Source organism: Cucurbita pepo, chromosome LG01 (assembly GCF_002806865.2).
Source record: "Cucurbita pepo subsp. pepo cultivar mu-cu-16 chromosome LG01, ASM280686v2, whole genome shotgun sequence".
Taxonomy (NCBI): Eukaryota; Viridiplantae; Streptophyta; class Magnoliopsida; order Cucurbitales; family Cucurbitaceae; genus Cucurbita; species Cucurbita pepo.
Window position 1 is genome coordinate 16,605,298 of NC_036638.1, and position 19,762 is coordinate 16,625,059.

General features: G+C 34.5%; 2 protein-coding genes across 6 annotated transcripts; one reads left to right on the top strand and one right to left on the bottom strand.

Annotated features, from left to right (window-relative positions):
* Window positions 1-394: 394 nt before the first annotated feature.
* LOC111788109 lies at window positions 395-11,039 on the top strand. Of its 5 annotated transcripts, none has more exons than XM_023668306.1 (17): window positions 395-569; window positions 4,517-4,646; window positions 4,720-4,814; window positions 4,908-5,087; window positions 5,225-5,291; window positions 6,125-6,291; window positions 6,394-6,460; window positions 6,539-6,612; window positions 6,698-6,761; window positions 6,847-7,175; window positions 7,274-7,640; window positions 7,759-7,859; window positions 7,986-8,026; window positions 8,562-8,754; window positions 10,044-10,188; window positions 10,344-10,477; window positions 10,810-11,039. In XM_023668306.1, the coding sequence occupies exons 2-17, from the start codon at window positions 4,604-4,606 to the stop codon at window positions 10,957-10,959; spliced, it is 2,217 nt and encodes a 738-aa protein (XP_023524074.1). In that variant the 5' UTR covers window positions 395-569; window positions 4,517-4,603; the 3' UTR covers window positions 10,960-11,039. The 5 variants fall into 5 exon arrangements, with proteins under 5 accessions (XP_023524074.1, XP_023524102.1, XP_023524093.1 ...); XM_023668334.1 differs by having other exon boundaries at window positions 7,989-8,026; XM_023668325.1 differs by having other exon boundaries at window positions 7,282-7,645.
* A 3,963-nt stretch (window positions 11,040-15,002) lies between these two features.
* LOC111783450 (transcription factor TCP21-like) lies at window positions 15,003-16,725 on the bottom strand. The gene has a single exon (XM_023664414.1). It carries the CDS (start codon window positions 16,553-16,555, stop codon window positions 15,758-15,760), a length of 798 nt encoding a protein of 265 aa, XP_023520182.1. The 5' UTR covers window positions 16,556-16,725; the 3' UTR covers window positions 15,003-15,757.
* Between the last annotated feature and the right edge of the window lie 3,037 nt (window positions 16,726-19,762).

Below are 19,762 nucleotides of genomic sequence, written 5' to 3' on the forward strand. Positions count from 1 at the left end.
AAATTTTTTTTTGAATATTTTTTATACACAGAACTTTCGATATATATATTGGAATCACCACCAGAATTTTTAAAGTTCAAATATATTTTTAAATATTATCAATATTTTTGAAATAAAACAATAATAGGGAAAATAATATTTTTAAATTTAAACTGTTATCAAATCTTTTTGAAAATTGGATATTTTTAAACTAGAGATAAAGTTTTGAAATATTTTTATTAATTTATCCTTAAGTAAAAAAAAAAAAAAAATATATATATATATATATATATATATATATTATTATTGAAAAAAAAATAGAAAAAGAAAATAAAATTAGTCCACGTCCCCGTTAAATCGGCCCACTTTTTTGCTTTAAAAAAACAAGACTGAGCCCACTTCGTAAAATAAAATAAACTGTTCCACGCCACTTCTTCGCGCCCTCTCCTCCTCCGTTGCAGCAGCTCGGTGTCGCCGCCGCTTCTCTACCGTTCACTTCTACCAGCGCCATCGTGTTTATTCCGTTTGTGGCGCCGCAGCCTCCTTCATCCTAGGGTTTGGCACTGGTTTTCTACTCCCTTGTTTTACAGGTATTCCGGCAGTTTCCATCTGTGTTTTTCTTCTCACTTGGAAAACACAAATTAGCACTTGTCTAATGAAAGAACGAATGTTTCTTTTTTTATTTTTTGTTTTTATTTCTTCTTTGGCATAACAATGGCTGAATAGCAGCGTAAATAAAAACAGTCGTGTGGCAAATTGGGACGTGGTTTGCGTGTTGGTTGTTCTGATTCGGACATGAATCAGCCATACAATTCGAGAAAAAGAAATAGTATATTTATCAAAAGAGGAAGAACACAGCCATAATGCATCAGGGACGAGGAATCCCTAAGCCCAAAACGGAGGATCACAACATAAAAGTCCTCCAAGCTAGATTGATGAACAATCATTGTGTATTACAAAAAAAAAAAAAAAAAAAAAAAAAAAAAAAAAAAAAAAAAAAAAANGAAAAATGTGTAAAGCACTCTCAGTAGAGGCAGTAAAGTGTACTCTTCCACAAAAGAAACTGCTTGAGGAAGAGTTTTCTGAAAATCATCTGCTGTTCCCTCCTTTACATAAAGCTCAAAGAAGAGCTCTGTAAGAATTCAACCATAAAATTTTAGTTTTCTCTTTAACTAACAGCCTGAGAGAAATTCAGAAAGACCATCAACTAAAGTTTAGGAGCACCAAGCCAAATTGAAAGTATTTAGGACGAAACACCAACCCTTACAAGCAAAAGGACAATGAAGGAAGAGGTTACTGCTGGATTGAGAACTTTGGTTGCAAAGGAGGCACATATTTGGGAAAGGTCCATATGAGGATGTCTTCGTTGCAATCTGTCTAAGGTATTTAAGCAGTTATTGACTACTGACGAGATGTAAAAATTAACCTTAGACCACTTGGCTTAGTGTTCGTAGCAAACTCTGAAAAGACGTTCTTTTCTTGCAATTGAATTAAAAGGAACTATTCTCAGATTTTGCATATTTTTTTCCAGGGGCTGTATTTAAGCTTCTTGCTGTTATTAAGAAACCCTCTACCCTTTAGTTTTACCAAACTTTGCTTTCAATAACCTTTCTCCAAAGGGCACCTTTAAAATGCACGTACCTCCACAACCATTCAGACAAAGGGCTGAATTCTTCCTTCTCAGATCACCTATCCCTAGACCACCACACAACAAAGGATCCGTAACCTTTCTCCAGCCAACCAAGTGGCTTCCTCCTTCCTCATTGACCCCTTCCCGAAGGAAATTCCTAATAATCTGTTCCTGATTTTGTCCATTACTGGGTCCCGAAAGGAAATGTTATTGGGATTATCTCCAATAGGCATTCCAAGGTAAGAGATGAGCAAAAGTCCTTCCCAGCTTCCTAGGAGTAAAGTTTCTTTACTAGTTTTGTCTATTGACATTCAGCCCAATCAAGGTTGTTTCTCCATATTGATAGTGAGACAGATGCCTTTGCAAAAATATTTAAAAATAGCTGCAAGCTTTCGGATCGTACTTACTTAAAAGAAGCGTGTCATCAACATATTGAATATGGGTAATGATGCCTCTTCTTCCCTCCCTTTAAATCCTTCAATTATGTCCTTTCTTTGCAAATTTCCACAAATTGACTAAAATCAAGATTAAATATGAAGAATATATTGCTAGATAGAGGAAGATGAATTATCTAGATGAGGAAAATGAGAATGTGGATTCTTGACATCAACAGAAATCGAATGGTAAAGCATTGAAACATGGAATGGGCTGTTCCTTAAGATTTATAAATTTGTAGATTCAATTCGTCTCCCTTTTTTTTTTAGAAACAATATCTAAAACCATAATTAATGTTCAAATACAATTCAATGAGACTCTACATTTGTGGTTTGATGTCATGTGCAATGGCCAGAGGGTTACTAAACTGCAGCTTCTCAAAGTTGGACTCATTTTGAGGATCTCTTCGTGTTCTCTATCCAGTCCTTTTAAGTTCTTAATCTTTGAGAATTGTAACAACTTCTACCTAGAAACTTGCTTCTGATCTATCATTTTTAACTAACACCCTTGATAATCTTCAACAAAAAAAAAAGAAAAAAAAAAGAAAAAAAAAAAGAGCAGAATAGATTTATTATTAAAAGGTAGAAGGCAAAGTGGGGAGAACAAGTTTCTCCTCTATAGTGCCTTTTACATATATAGTATATCCTGAGGAAAAAAATGTGAGTTGTTTGCTGATTTTTTTTTTTTTTTTTTTTTTTTTTTTTTTTTTTTTTTTTTNACGATGAACGATTGGTTGTTAGCTTTTTCTTTCTATGCTCATTCTCACATTGGATTGAATGTGTGAGAAAAAACAGAATGCAAAAGTGTCTTGTCAATTTTTGATCTATTGTACTTCTATTATTGTTAATTTGTAATGTTTTAACTATAAATTTTTTATTGGTAGCTTGATTGTGACGTTTTTTTGCAATTGAGATTGCTCAAAATCTGTATGGTAAATTTTGTTCTTCCATAGATTTGTTTTTGGTTGTTAGGCTTTTTTGTGTGCTCATTCTCACATTGGATTGCATGTGCGAGAAAGAAACAGAATGCAAAGTTGCAATTTTTTTTTTTTTACTTTTTGTACTTTTATTATTGCCATTCTAGATTGTTTAACTATTTATTGTATATTGGGACTTGATTGTGACATTTTTTTTTTGCAACTGAGAACGCGCAAAATCTCTATGCTAAATGTTGTTCTTCCTTAAATTTGTTTTGCCTTTCTTTTTTGTTGGATGTTTATCTTTGATTTGTTTGTAGGGTGCTTGATTATGCCCTTTGTCATGATTTCTCACATTATTTTGCAAGTGTAAGATATTTTTTAATCTCATTAGCTGAATTTACATAAATCGTGATTTTAAGTAGTCTTTTCAGAGATCTTACATTATCCTTTCATTTTCTTCCTTGTAATTTCTGTAGTTGAAATGTTATGTCTGATCAAGTTGTTACACGAGTTTGATTAGATCTTATGATGGGCTTTTTGGTTCATTAGCCTTACACAAAGTTTGTTGCGAGCACATGATGATAAATGGCTTTAATTAAAAAAATGGTGAGGTTGGAAATGGCCCAATGACAAGAATTATAGAAAAAGCAATACTCTCAGAAGTGAACTGCCTAAATATTTAAGTCATTTATACAAGTCAGTAATTCGTGTAACTTGAAGAGGTCAGAATAAGTTGTTACATGAGTAATTTGCTTCATGCCTTACTCACGCGACCAATTGCCTTCCCTTTGTTGGTAAGGAGCTCTAGAGATAAGAGAGACTAATATAATGGTTGAATGACTAAGCTATTAATATTACTAATTGCACGAACAGGGTTACATATTTATAAAGAACAACCTGCCTCTGTAACAAACTGCTGCTAATACAATTATACAACTAAAAGAACCTAATAATATCAGTAGCTTATTCAACCATGAATCAACTCATTTACTACACTTAAATTTGGTAGTTGAACATTTCAAGAATGTATGATCACAACTGATTCATTGTTAAGGCTCACCTCATTGAGTCTCCGATTGGTTGTTAGATTATGAATTCTTGTATTAGATTGTGCAGTTAGTCCTTATTTATATAATTAGCAGCGAGAAAAGTTCCAACAACATACAATTAAAGCATTTTAGTTTTTCTTGCAACTTTCTCACAGCGAGGATGGTGCAAGAAAAATTCCAGCATGTTATAGTTTAGGTGTTGTTATATTTTCACAACTTTCTTGTAGTGAGAGTTGTGAGAATCAAATTCACTATGTTAGACATTTGTAAAACGTTGTAAGAAAAAGAATGTCCAATAAATTAACCATCCTAAATGTATTTAGCCCCCATATAATTGTCCCATATTTAGCAATTACTCTTTTTTGTTCCTAACGACCAAGTAATTTTGCTTTAGTGTTCTTCTTGTGCTTGGTAACCACTTCCACAAATCCCAGCTTGAATTATCCTTTTGCACTTTTTATGTGCTCTATTTGTCCCTAAACATATCTGTGCATTTTTACTTAGGATTTCTTACATACTAAAAAGGAACCAGAAGCTTCTGTATCATCCGAAGGCTTCTTGTTGCTGTTGGATAAACTCAAGGCTTCATTTATGGACCCTTTTGATGACATTCTTTCTGATCCTAGCGTCTCGTGTAAGTTTTGGATACATCAGCTTGTGCATTTTTATTTTCTTGATAGTGAGTTATTGATATTGGTTTTTTGCAGCCCGAACTGGGAGTAGATTTCAACCAAAGATCAAACCACGTCCTAAAAAGCCAACTTTGGCACCACAATCGTGTACTCATTCTCAGGATAAGAAGGTAAGACCTGTGTAGTATCTTCCTGAGTGATGGACGATTAATTTTGTGGGATATTTCTGAGAAAATGTTTCTATGAATCTACTTTGTTTGCAGGAAACAGTTTCAGATGCTAAATCTTGTCACGACGGTAGAGGAAATACAAAATCAATTGAATCGTCATCCCAACTTCCTGTGATAGAGGAGAACAAGGAATCTGAGGATGATTTGCTCTTGGCTACCGCAAGATCTGATTTCATCAGTTCACATCCTCCCTCTGTGGAAAGTGCTAAAACGGTAATTCACTTATTATTGTCGACCTTGTTTAGTGCCAAAACACCAGAAAGTTGGCCACATGGATCTTTCTATTCTAGTACAACTATATATTATTTCATTTGTAAGTTTGATTTGGTAGGGACATTTGTTGTTTCCAGGTAGACTCTATGCAGCTTGATTTTGATTCTTGTGGCAGTATTCTTCCTTCGGGCTCTACTACCGATGGTAAGTACTAGTTTAAACCATTCGTTGGAATTTGCATGATGTGGTACATTTGAAAGATGAAATGAAAATAAGATGATGTGATAACTTCGACAATTCAATACTTAGATGAAATAATAAAATTGGTCTCTATAGTTTGGGCAAAGTCTTAGTTCGATCTCAATGGTTTGGATGTAATTTCAATTTAGTTTCTATGATTAAATTTCATTTAGGTCCCCATGATTTCTATCTTCACAAATCGTCCCTAAAATTAACCACAATCATTGAGACCAAATTAAAGTTAATCCTCGGGATTAAATTGAAACTTCTAAAACCGTAGGGATCTAGTTGAATATTTTTCAGGGAACAGGAACCAATTTTGTAATTTATCCAAATATATTATTTTACATTATGAAACGTTCTTTCCAATCATCCAAGCACTTGCAAATTGCAATATAACTCTACTGCGAATTGAATGGTATGGGTTTCAACTTGACATGTACGATGACCCAAAAAAGACAGTTAGCAAAGGATAAGAACTAGCAAGGTATTTGTTGGGATCTATTGGTAATATTTGTTATAAATCAGAGGGTTGGTCTTGCGGGGAAGTAATATTGTAGTGGTTTAGTCTTGAGCTGGAGGGTGCTAGTATTCTGAATTAGACTTGCTGTGTTTTCTTTCAAACTCAAGGACACAGTTGTACAACCTATAGAATAAGTCCTGTTCAAGTATGGTTGTGCTTAATATTTATATTTCAATATCCGAGTCTTGTTATTCATTGTGACGGACACATGTATTCCATTAATGTTCAAGATGATGAAGTAACTGATCCAATCAATCTCGTACTTTCTCCTTAGATCCAGTTGGAGTGAAAAAATTGACTGATACCAAAAATACGGGAATATTGAATTATTCCACTCCAAGTTCCTCTACAGCTCATGAGGCTACGGTTTTGGATCAAAGTGGACTAGGATCAATTCAAACTGAGGACAGACATTTTAGTGATGGCAAAATTCCAGAAGAGGTATGTGCTAATTATTCGAGTATTAAATCTAGGTTGAGGAATTAAGGTTCTAAGTACATCTTCTTTTGCTCAATTCTGTACTAATAGTAATTTTATTTTCAGAATATTGATATATTTTACGAATTGGAATACCTAGATGATTTTCATAACCAACCGAAGAATGAAGCAGGTGAGTTATTGACATTTCTTATCTCACATTTCCTCCTCGATTGTGCTTGTTCTAATGTTTGTTCTCATACATTTAAAGATCCTGCAAGCCTTAACCAAGCATCCATCTCCAGTGAGGATGGAGATCTGGATAAACAAAGGTTGGAAATCGAGGTGAAATTCTGGTTTCGTCAACAAGTGAAGTTATTTATTCTAAAAGCATCTTTCTTCACTCGTTGACGTATGGTTAAGGTTTCAGGAACGTGGGGCAGGGGCTGATATCACCATGGATACAATAAGTTCTGGAGACACTAGTCCATCTGGTAAGACAAATTCAACCAATTTTCTGTGTTATAGTTGTATCATTTTGGAAATATTACGCTTTAATTAAATTCTTATTATTTTCAGAACAACCTGCTTGCAATTATACAACAAAGCCCAAAATAAAAACTGCAGAAGAAGACGCTTGCATGGAAATATCTCAGCCTGAAATCTCTGACATGCTTCCACCATCTCCACAAGTTATTTCTCATGATACTAGGTGCATGCATGACACCTCAATTGGTTCTGATTTTGATGGCATTCTGAATGATTCATCGATCAACTTTGATGGTTACACTCCTGTCAACCAGCATACTGAAGCACCAGTTAATGTAGAGCCATTAGCATTTGACTCTTACGATGACATACTGGTGGATGATTTTAATTCAGATGATCAAGATCCGTCAAGAGAAGTGGTAATGTAAATGACTTGAAATGTGTAACTGAATATGCAATAGCTTTTAGTTTTTGCAGTTCTGTTTGTTTATTTTAACACGTTATTTTTGTAATTGAGGTTTTTAGAGTGGTAAGACTGGCGAAGGAAAACCTTCAATGGAATCAAATATTTCTCAGCCGCAAGAGATGTTCTCCCAAGTTGGTGAAGAAATCCAGCAGAGCAAAACTTCGAGGAAGTCGAGAAAGAAGGTTTCTCATCAACCTGATGAGCCAGAAGATGGTGTTGACGAGAATAGGAATTTCCCCAATGAAACCTCAAAAGCTGGCCCATCTCGAGGAAAAAAAGCTTCAAAAAAGTCTTCAAAACCATCTAGTGATAGTGAAAAACCAGCTCGGAAGCGCAAGCAGGCTAATAAATCAGTTCCCGATACGCAAGCCGAAAAGCGTCCTAAGAAGTTCTCCCATTCAACTCGTCGGAATAGAAGGCAAGGTAACTATTTCTCTAGCGGCCTATGCTTTAAATCTCTTACAATCACTATGTGTAGTTAATGAAGGAATGGAATATGCTTTTGTCAGATCGTTAATTATCTTCTGCCTTCACAGTAAACAAGGTTTTGCTGGAAACTCCGGAGGATGAAATTGACTTTCAAAAGATAAGTTTTAGGGATCTCATTATTTATCACGAGTACAAGGAGAAGTTAGAGGTACATATTATTTTTCGTACCTCATAAGTTCACAGAACTGATGATTTTATTTCTTTGGTTGGTGGGTTTTAGCTATTTTCTGTCTCATGTTTACTAACGAGATGAGGTCTACTATTTTTAATGTAGAAGAAAGAGGCAAGCATGAGAAAATCAGCAACCAATCAGAGGTCCAAAACTTTCACGTCATCTTTGTTTTAATTCTATAAATTGTTTATAATGAATTTATTGTCACTATTTTTGATAAACGAATTAAATGTGTAGTGATAGATGCAATTGTTATGTAATGAATCATAAAGCACTATTTTGTGAATGAGATGAAATATATAAATATAAAGGGGGGAGGGTAAGCCTAAATTTAAGATAAATTACAAAGAAGGCTTCATGTTAGCACAAATGGATCTTGGAGAATATTGTAAGAAAAAAATCCTCCTTGAATGAGAAGGTGAGAAAATTTGATGAAATTCTGGATTTGTTCGAGGGGAGCGCCAATCTCTAGAGGGTAGATAGGAGATGCTGGAAATTGGGTAATTTGGAAAATTCCAGTGAATGCATTTTTAAAAAGCTGGTTAAAGCTTCTCTGCTTAAACATTTTGTATTAGTGTTGTGGAAATCAAGGAACTTACTTTTCATGGTATTTTAGTTTTGTCTGAGATGTCGTGAGAAGAGATTTCTTTTTTACTCCTTTTTGTTTATTTATGCCAGAACTGACACTGCCGGTGAGGAAATTTTCAATGATGGAGAGGAAAGCCTTGCTTCTGAACAAGGTAGAGGTACCGATGATGAGGAAACCCCTGATGTAGTTGACATGACTTCTGCTTACTTTAATTACCATTCTTTCATGGACAAAACACCACGTATAAAGTGGTCAAAGCACGATACAGAGCGTTTTTATGAGGTAATTAAACCTCCTTTTTTTCCTCAAGAATTTTCATATTCCTACTTGATGTTTATTTATTCTGCTTGTCCTGAAGGGCGAAAACTTTCAGCTTGTTTCTTGGACTTGGTTGAAACTTGAGTTAACTTGGTTTTGAATTTTTTTTTTCCTTCGATCGTGAGTTTTTTCCCTATAAGAGTGCAAAAGAATTAAAAAAGTTAGATTGTCTTGAGATGGATGTTCTACTTATATGATTATATTTAATGTATTTGGCTATCGTTTTGTTTGAGGTTTTAGTTAGATTAATTGAGGGGACCCTTCTCCATCCACCTTCTAGATTCGGAGGAGATTTTGTGGCAAGCGGGAGTTTGTGGGTTGTGTGACTTTTATGGGGAGAGAAGAGTAGTAGGACCTTTTGAGGGATTGAAAGGGACCCTAGTGATATCTGTTCCTCATTAGGTGCTATGTTTCTCTTTGGATTCCGACGACAATAATTATACTTTTGGTCTCATTTTATTTGATTGATCCCCATTCTTTAGTTGAGTTTCTTTCTGTGAGTTCAGGTTTTTTTTTTTTTTTTTTTTTTTTTTTTTTTTTTTNAGACCCGTTTTCTATAAAAGAAAATAATATGGCATCATATATGCGGGCATGAAGAGTATGGTTTAGAGGGTGATATTATAGTGAAGAACAGCGTTGTCTTTTTTGGAGAGGTTCTAGCTTCTAGTCGGGGGATGGTAGGAAAGCTCAATAACCGGGAAATAGGGTTAAGATTTGCCTTCCCCCCACCACTCCAAAAACTCAAGCCTTGGCCTTGGAGACAATTAGTAAAACTTTTGTAATCCTTTTGGCCTTAGGGTTGTTGCCTTAAAGTATTGAATCTTAGTAGGTAACGATTTGGTTTCTATACTTTTAAAATTTGTTCGACTTTGTGCTTAAAAGTTTGTAATGAGTTAGTCACTGGGGACTATATTAAGTAAAAATTTGGTATGATTTAGTCCTCGATACTAACAGAAGTTATGATTTAGTCCTTGAAGTATGGATCTTTTTTTTATGTAGTAATTTAGTTTTTGTAGTTTGATTCTGTCTTTGTGAAGGACTAAATTGTCACCTTACAACTTATAAAGACCAAAAAAGTGTTTTTAACCTTGTGTCTTCTTTGAAACTTGTCAATTTCCTATTAAAGAAATTGCTTTGTGTCTATGGTTAAACATGTTGGTATTTGGAATGTCATCATCTTGAACCAATTGGATGGGTTTATGGTCTGTTTTCTTCTAGCATCGAACTAAACTCTTTATTCACATACCTTTTAGGCTGTTCGACAATTCGGAACAGATTTTTGTATGATACAACAGTTGTTTCCAGGCAAAACACGCCACCAAATTAAACTAAAATTCAAAAATGAAGAACGCCATCATCCATTCCGCTTATCTGATGCTGTAACTAATCGTGCCACAGGTAATGCTTATTTTATTTGCCCTTTCTCCTGATCTTTTCATGCAATATGGCTAATGATGTCTTTGTCTTGTAATTCTGTCCTCCGTTTGTATTGTTAATTTTTTTTATGATCTGTTGGTTTGGGTATATGGCCTTACAGTCAAAACTTTTTGCAGACCACACCCAATTTTTATCGTTGATTGGGCAGCTGAAAGAAGCTGCTAATAAGGCAAAACAAGAGTCCAATCAAGATGAACTGACTGAAAACACTGGGGATGAGGAACTCCCAGAGTTGTCTCCTGAAACTAATGTACGTCTTCTTTCTCTTGATCACTTGTGACCAGCGAAATTTACGGTGACCTATCAACTTAAGCTTTTGGGTTCAGCAGTGATTTAACTACTTTTTTTTAATTGAATCCATAAAAAAAAATGTCATTTAAATTTTTTTCAATGTCCCTGACCGCACCCTGATCCGCGTTATATATATATATCCAAAGTTATATATATATATCAATATCGACTCAGCTTGGTCTGAGTTCGTCAAATTTTGGTTCCGGTTTCTACTTGGACCGTCTATTGGTTCTTGGAATAGGATGTTGTTTGGGAGCTAATTTTGAAAAGAAAATGGTTTTGTATGAACAGGAGGAAGTGGCAAAACCTGAAGGAGAAGAAGTGCAGGAGACAGGAAAGGAAGAATGTATTGGTGAAATTCACAGTCCATTAAAGGCTGATGAAAATGAAAGCGATGAGGATGACCCTCATAGATGGGATGAATATAAATTTGATTTTTGAATTTTCCACTTTTTCCTCTCTTATTCTTTTTACTTGTGAATTTTATCCATAGTCAATTCATTGCATGACTTTTAACATTATTTTAGTTCAATTCTTGGTGGGTCACCCTTTCAAAAATAAGATTTATAATAAAAAAACATGTTTTAATATTTGTTCAAAAGTACTTTTAAATATTACCCAACACCATATTTGGAAGTGATTTTAAATTTTAACCGTTCTCCCTGCATAAGGTTATACATAAGGTTATATACGCCGTTGTTATTTCTCTCTTGCTTGCTTATATAACGTCTCTTTCGAAAATCTCTCTATGCCCTCGTTTTCTAAAATCTACTCTTAAAACCAAGGTCAGAGGCTCGAGCATATTTCATTTGGCCGACGCAAATTGGCTTAGCTCACTTGTAGTTGGAAAGTGAGTGTTGCACAGTCTGCTGTCATTAAAAGTGTGATTGTGAAGAAACTACATCCATCGTAGAGATTTGTTAATTATTATAATTACAATATATTTGTCAATTTAATCAAATTAAGATTTGTTAATTATTATAATTACAATATATTTGTCAATTTAATCAAATTATAAGTATATTTGGATTTTAATGGACGAATGACTCTTTAACTAACGAAGTCAAGAATATCGTCTGGAACCCACTGCCATGGCTAACAAATACAAGTCAACGAACCAAAAGCCCAGTGTAGGGTTGGCCCACTTTCACACATGGGCCCATTAAGAAGGGCCCATCAAGTGAGGGTTACCTGCTTTCATGGGCCCATTAAAGAGTGGCCCATATCCACAAATTTGGGATACGAGATTCAAGAGAATGATTTTGGGCCCACTTTGTTAAAAGTGGGCCTATGGGCCCATTAAAGATGATTCAGAGCCATGAAGAACTAAGATTTTTGACCCAAGATGGTCCCCACTTATTAAAACTTTCCCCCACTTTCTCAATACGCCAATTAATTTGGTGGGCCATTGTTGCAAAAATAATAAATAATAATAATAATAATAAATGTTTTATTTAAAAAAATAAATTGAAAAAATAGAAAAAATAAAGGAGTTATGTTTGTGGGCCTCCCCAATTATTGGGGTCCTGCTGTCCCTTATCTATCTGATTCCTCGTTATAAATTTGCATGGGAAGTACCTAGAAGAGTTTTAAAAGTTATTTTATTTTACTTTTACTTTAATCAAAATTAAATTATCGATTTTATTCTTATATTTTACGGGTTAAATTTCTAAATTTAATCATTTTGCGTAGACATTTGAATATAGATAAACTATAATACGACACGTCTAACCGTATAGGAATGAAGAAATTAACTAATAGGGTTCTTCTGATTTCTTTCGAGAATATAGGAATGAAGAAATTAACTGGGTTCTTGTGATTTCTTTCGAGAATATTAGAGCGGAAGGTTGAAACTCATTAAACTAAACGACGAGGACCAAATTGAAGATTTTAAAATTTTAAAGGATCAAATAAAAACGGACCCAAAATAGAAACTTTTAAAACCACAAACATCCAAACCAAAAAAAAACCTAATATTTATATAAAAAAAGTTTAAAAATAACATTACAAATATAGGAAAAAAATCAAACACTTACCATATTAATGAATCAAATTTGAAGGGGAGGTCAAAAATTGAAATATAATGAAGTCTTGGGGACCATTAAATAAAATAAATAAATTAAGAAAAGACCCTTTTTTTGGTAGAGTCTTTTTTTTTCACAAATATTTGGCTTTTCTTATTTTTCCTTTTTGAAAATTGAGATTGTTATAATATCTATTTCTAGTTTTGTTTTTTAATAATTTATTGAACACTCTAATTTTTATTGCCAAAATTTGTTGTGGGGAGTGTTTTGGTGTCCCAATTCATGGAGTGATTGTGCTCTCGAGAAAGTCATTGAGTATGATAACTAGTTCAAATGGAGGAGAATGTCACAATCATACTATGAAGAGAGTAGGTTCTAACCCTCACGTAACGACAAGCAAAACTATGACCCTTAAGTGAGGGTTAGCGTTGCAAGACGAGTATCTTGGGTGACTTCCTTTAAAATGTTTAAAATGGGTCTTTCAAAGATAGTGTCGGAAGACATGAGTGTGCCGATGGGTTGGAGGTTGGATCATAGAACCTCAATGGATGAATGTTCGGGATGTCCCAATGTTATGAACGACACATAGACTCGTTCTCGTTGAGTATGACCAAACAAGCTAAAGTTGACCAATGACATCCCAGAACTTGAGATGACATCAAAACATGATAACCATGTCAATTGGGAACTAAGATGATAGTATGAGATGCAACGTAACCCATAAAAATTCTTGGCCCCAAGTAAAGGCAAGGTCGAGTCAAATGACTTAGCCTAGTATAGAGGCAACTTAGTTAGGTCACAGAAAATTGAACCTACACGAGCAGGCAACGTGTGTAGCTGAGCAAGCATGGATTCCCCACAAGTTGTGTTTGATTTGCGAAGACAAACCTCGCCCAAGGTTCGACGAAGCCACAAAGACAAGTGAAAAATTAATAAGCGCTCTAGTCTCCCTCAAAGCTTATCGTGAGCATGTCAATATCACGACACTGCATAATTGAAAAATGTACGACCGTGACACTTGTCAGGCTAAATTACCAAATAAAAATTTATTTTTTATGAAATTACTATTTTCCCTTAATAAGAATGTTCCATTTTTTTTTATCACTAAAACCCTCCATTATTACAAACCCATTAATTTATAAATAATAATTTTAAATGAATGAACAACCTTCCAACATGCTTTTTTAGCAATATATTTGAAAATTAAAAATACATACATACATACATACATACATACATACATACATATATATATATATATATATATATATATATATATTAAAGCAATATTTTTTAATTTATAATAATAATAAAAAAAACATAAACAAAATTAGAAAATACCAAATCTAGCCCTTATCATCTTTAAGGATTTGTACAAAGATCTTAACAAGTCAAATGGTCATCTTAAATTCACAGAGACAAAAATATGGTTTTGAAAATGATAATATTTTTATTTAATTAATTATGACATTTTTTTCCCATAAAAAAACATTATGATAATGACCTAACAAGTGGGTTTGGATAACTCCGATAGGGTAAGACCAAATAATCTCGACGATTAAGTATTCACTCTAAAGATGTCTTTTTAATCTTATGAGATTGAGACCTACCTCGTCGGAAGAGTGGGAAGAGTTTTTGTAGCCATTAGGTAAACCGGAACAAGGGCAGGGATTACATTTTCCGTCCTCGCCCTCGATACCTCCCGGATCCCTGATTTGCCTCATTTTGTTATATATTTCAAACGTGGAAGATTAGGGTTGTAATATTGAAATTTGAGTTTTTAGAAACTATGTGGAAGATTAGTGTGAAATTGCACGTTGGTTGGAGAGAGACACGAAACATTCATTATAAAAGTGTGAAAACCTCTCACTAGTCCATGTGTTTTAATATCGTAATGGGCCAAAGGGGCTTGGGTTGTTATAAATGGTTTCAGAGCTAGACATCGGGTGGGTGGTGTGTGAGTTAGAACGGTGGCACCCAAGGGGTGGATTGTGAGATCCCATTTGGTCGGAGACATGTTTTAAAATTGTGAAATCCTAACACCCCAGGCAACAGTATTTTCGTAAACATATTTTACATTTTTTTAATTAAAAATTCTGACTTCAATTTAACTCATTTAAAAATATTAATCAACTCCGTTCATCTAAAATACAATCAAAACATACCAACAACAACGTTTAAGTTAGCAAGAGCTATCAGAAATTTTACACTACTCTCGTAGTACATCTCATGATTCAAACTTCTAAACTCTAAATTCATGATACACGTTTCAACCATTTGAATTATACTCGAGTTGATAGTTTTAATAGCTATGTTACCGCAGTGTACGAAACTTCCATGAACGCCCCGATTAACGGATTTTCGACAAATAGCGTTCTTAGTTCGAGCCTGGAATAATTTGAGAAGAGAAAGGGGAGAAGGGAAGCATACAGTAAATGGCATTGAAAGCAGCTCAGAGTGTACGAGCATACAAATGAATGGCATTGAATAAGAATAAAAAAAAAACAGAGCACAAACTTGAGTGTAAAAAAGAATACAACTCATTGGCTGTTTCAGAATCCAATGAATCCATGAGATTCAAAGCTGAAATTATCCCCAAAAATTTTCCCACCCAGAAAATTCCCTTTTCTTTTCCGAGAAAATGGCGTGGAATCTTCCAAGAACTAAGAAAATTACAGAGTGCAGAAAAACAGAGGAGTTACAGAAAAACAGAGGAGTTGCAGAGAGGAAGAAAAGCTTGAACAAACCCATCAATGGCGGATCATACACAAACCATGGATTTCCATTGAAATGGAGAAAAAGCTTTACTGGGTTTGAATCAATAAACACCCAAATTAACACAGTTCTTGCTAATTATGGGTAATATAGCAAAATCTGTGAAAAACAACCACACTTTTTTTTGTGTTTTCTTTTTGTTTTGTTTTTTTTTTTTTTTTTTTTTTTTCCTCTGGCAATGAAAAACCTCAAGATTCTAAGCTGAAAAACCCTAATCAATCTTAAGAAAGAAGAAAACCCTAGAGATTAACTCATTTTAAGCTAAGAATTCAATACCCTAAAACCCTAAAATTCTAAGCTCCACACCAGAAGGGGAAATGAAAACGATAGAGAAATTCAAGGAAGAGGGTAAGGGAAGTTTATATAATTCTATGAACACGAACACCCACGAGAGAGAGAATTGTTACAGTGCCGCCGTGAACGACGGCGGGATTATTAAATCAACGGTGGTCGTTGTCTCTCCGCCCGGAACTTCCCTGTCCACCTGATAAAGAAGCAAGCAAATTCAGATGACCTGGAAGGTAATTTCCCACTTTCGCCGCCGAGGCTTCTCCAATTGATTGCTGCTGAGCGAATAACGACGCCTGATGAGAAATCGCCGTCGGTTGAATCACCATCTCCGGAGCTGCAGCAGCGGCGAAGCTCCATACCTGTCCGAAATCCGGCCTAGCTGGAAACGCCCAGTATCCACCCGCAGCAGCTGAACCCATAATAGAACCAACAGAAGGGCCGACAGAAATGGCACCCCCACCACCATTACCGCCACCGCCGCCACCGTTGCCGTCGTTGTCTTTATGACCTGCATCGTCGTCAGGTCTAACGCGCTTACCGAGAATGAAAGGGGCAGGAGGCAAAAGGGGTTTATGGTCGAGAGAAGCTGAAGAGGAAAGAGCGGCAGGAGTGCCACGGAGGGAGGCGCAGATGGTGGAGAAGCTAGCCGGAGTAGTGCCGGTGCCGGTAGCGGCAATAATGGAAGGCTCTGCTTGACGGAGGAGCCACTCAATGGTCTGACCGTCGGATTTGTGACCCAACTCGCGGGTGAGTTGAAAGACACGAGCAGCACAAATGATGGGCATACGAATACGACGGCCACGGCCATCGACCTTGCTGTGGCGGTCCTTAGCAGGGGGTTTTTTGAGAGGCAGAGCGCCATTGTTGGTGGTGGTCTGAGTGCTCTGTTGAGAGTGGGGAATTATGGCGCCATTGTTGTGGGTGACGACGCCATCAGAACCAGACATGGCTGAAGAAATTGAAGAAATTGAAGGTCTGATAATGGCGGATTTGAAGGATTTGAAGATAGTTTTTGCTGAATTTGGGCGTTTGAAGAAGAAGGGAGTGTTTGGGAACAGAGGGCTCTAATCATTGAGAAGCAGCAGCTGGTGGAGACAGGAGGAGGCACATGGGTGCTGCCTCCACTTTTCTTTATTATTTTATTATTATTATTTTTTTTTTTTTTAATTTAATTTTTCTTTTCTCTCTCATTGGGTGGGCCCCACATCTCTCACTTTCATATCTCTCATTTTCTGCTTCTCTGGCTTGCTTGCTTTGATGGTGGGCGTTTGTGTTTCACGCGCTTCTTTATTTACTTTGCATCTTATATTATGTTACAATTAATTTTGTTCAAAAATTTAATAATAATAATTCATTGTTTTATCGAATAAAAATATTATTATTATTTTTTTTTATTTACAATCAAATCATTTAAATGATTTCTCCCATTTTTTTTAAATATATAAAAATTAGAGAAAAATACAACTCGGGTAATTATGACATATATTTGTTTTGATTAATAATTATAATTTTTAATTTTAAACTATATATATATATATATTTTGTAAAAAAAATAACCAACCGAATTTGATGATGAACTGTGACCAACACAAACGAACGACGGTGGATAAATTTTAGTGAAATCCTCACTTTGACATATCACTTGCAAAAAGTGACTCGTGAATACGAGAACCGAACCTACAATTGAATATTCGGTTCCATGCTTCCATTTGGAGAAATATCAATGTTAATAAATTATTAATTTATTGGAGGCTTATAATTATATAATTTTTATTCAATCAATAAAATTATCCATTATTTAAAATAAATAATTTAAATTAATTATACCATTCACACGTGTAAATAAAAAAATATACAAAAATAAAAAGTGTAATAGAAGGGTAAAATTGGAACAAAAAAATAGAACGATAAAACAAATTTTTAATTAAAAAATAGACTATTTGGCACCATTATTATGATCAATCTCATCATAATAATAATTTTAAAAAATGTTTAGAAAAATTAAGAGAAAATATTTTTAAAAGCTTTTGGTCTTAATAAAATAAAAAGAGTAACCTTAAAATAATATTGAAAAATAATAAAATAAATCTAAAAGGTAATAGACGAATGGTCAACATTTTTCATTAATTATTATTATTATGGTAATTCTATCCGCAACAAATTCACTGCTAGCAGATATTGTTCGTTTTCGTCTGTCACGTATCGCCGACCTCATGGTTTTATTCCCCTCTTCCAACCGATGTGGGATCTCACAAACCACCCTCATTGGTGGCTTGGCGTCCTTGCTGACACACCACTCAGTGTCTGTGTCTACTAAGGAGAGCTGTCTACACCCTTATAAGGAATGCTTCATTCCCCTCTCCAAACGACGTGGGATCTCACAATCCACCCTCATTGGTGGCTCAGTCTCCTCGCTGACACAACACTCAGTGTCTGTCTTTGATACCATTTGTAAGGACCCCAAACTCACACTAGCAAATATTGTCCGCTTTGGATCATTACGTATTGCCTCACGGTTTTAGAACGTGTCTATTAAGGAGAGCTGTCGACACCTTTATAAGGAATGTTTCGTTCTCCTCTCTAACCGATGTGGGATCTCACACAAATGTCGAAAATAAATAAGGTCAATTTAGGTAAATAAGAAAATGGTCAAAACCCTAATGGGAGGGTTACACATGGGAAGTCCATGGAAGAGTAAATGAGAGCCCAAATTATTGGGCCACCTGCCCTTATACAAAATAATTTAGTTTCATTTTAAAAAAAAAAATTCAAATAAAAAAGCTTTAAATTTCATTATTGCAAGAAATTAAATTCTATAATATAAGTTTACTTTTAAAAAAAAATCCCAATAATTTCATTATCAATTTTTAAAATATTCATACTCATAAATAATAAATTGGTTTAAAAATTTTGAGAATTTAACGAGTAATTTGGTGTTTTAAAAAAATATAATTTAAAGATCATGTTCGTTGTTACCATACGTGCTATTAAAATCAAGTATACCTAGGACTAGATTACGATACTAGTCCATAACGATCAAACTCGAATCGTTAACCTATTAATGAAGTAAGTTCGATGAACAGGTATCATAAACGGTAGAGTCTCGACCACTTGATATAGTTAAAATAACTGAAGTTTTGGATGTTCGATCAAGGAAAGCTCTTCCAATGTTCCTTTTTCCGTGCATTAAACCTTAATCAATTACAACATTCTTTTTTTCTGGTTTCGTTAACCTAATTTACTCGACCACTTGTAACAATCACACTTTTTATGGCTACAAACCGTGTGATTGTGAGATACTCACTCCTAACACCAAGTGAGTCAAGCCAATTTGGATTCTCGACAAAGTATGGTCAAGCTTGTGACCCCAGTTTGAGAAGATGGTTCTAGAAAACGGGAAGATAGCGAGTTATTATGAAAACTAATAATATTTTAATGAATAAAATTATTGTGAATTATTATGAGAACAAAATCCAAGAAAGTGGGAGCAGTGATGAAGCATTTAGGAATCAGCTAAAAGTGGTTTTGGAAATTGATTATCAAATGATTAACAATCATTACAATGGTTCCCTTTTTAATGAAATAATTTAATAAAGTTTGTAATATAATATTATTTCATGTCGAATCATTACCAATTATATTTTATTATTCCCTTTAATATCTTCAATTTCCTTTAATCATTTGTACTATTTTTTAATAAAATTAAAATTATACATTAGTGGGAAATTAAATTAAATTAAATTAAATTAAATGATTAAACCTATTTATTTTTCGGATTAAAATATGAAAGACATGATTGGTCCATATATGATAACTATAACAATAAAGATTTGATTTAATCATAGCCATTGATTACTTATATGGTCGGAATTAATCATTGTCTCACACAATTATCATTTTTCATTTACTTAATTAATCATACTTAAAAGTGATTATGTTTAGGAATTAAAAAGGTAAGAACGTTATTTTTTTTTTAATTAGGTTTTGTTTGAAGCATAATTGTAACGACCTATATTCTCGATTCAAACCGGGATTCAAAATTTGAATTTGGTATCTGATGACCTCAGCATTCTCCAACATGGTTACGTTATATATTCATTGCTTCTAAGAGTGACGAGTATCTTCACTGACCAACATGAGTCATTCCAACAGTC

Bases quoted from the DNA above. Each gene is read 5' to 3' on its own strand.
- LOC111788109 (XM_023668306.1), top strand. From the start codon at position 4,604: ATGGACCCTTTTGATGACATTCTTTCTGATCCTAGCGTCTCGT. The intron at 5,088-5,224 runs GTAATTCACTTA...TGTTGTTTCCAG, and splicing joins CTGTGGAAAGTGCTAAAACG to GTAGACTCTATGCAGCTTGA. The intron at 5,292-6,124 runs GTAAGTACTAGT...CTTTCTCCTTAG, and splicing joins TTCGGGCTCTACTACCGATG to ATCCAGTTGGAGTGAAAAAA.
- LOC111783450 (XM_023664414.1), bottom strand. From the start codon at position 16,555: ATGTCTGGTTCTGATGGCGTCGTCACCCACAACAATGGCGCCATAATT.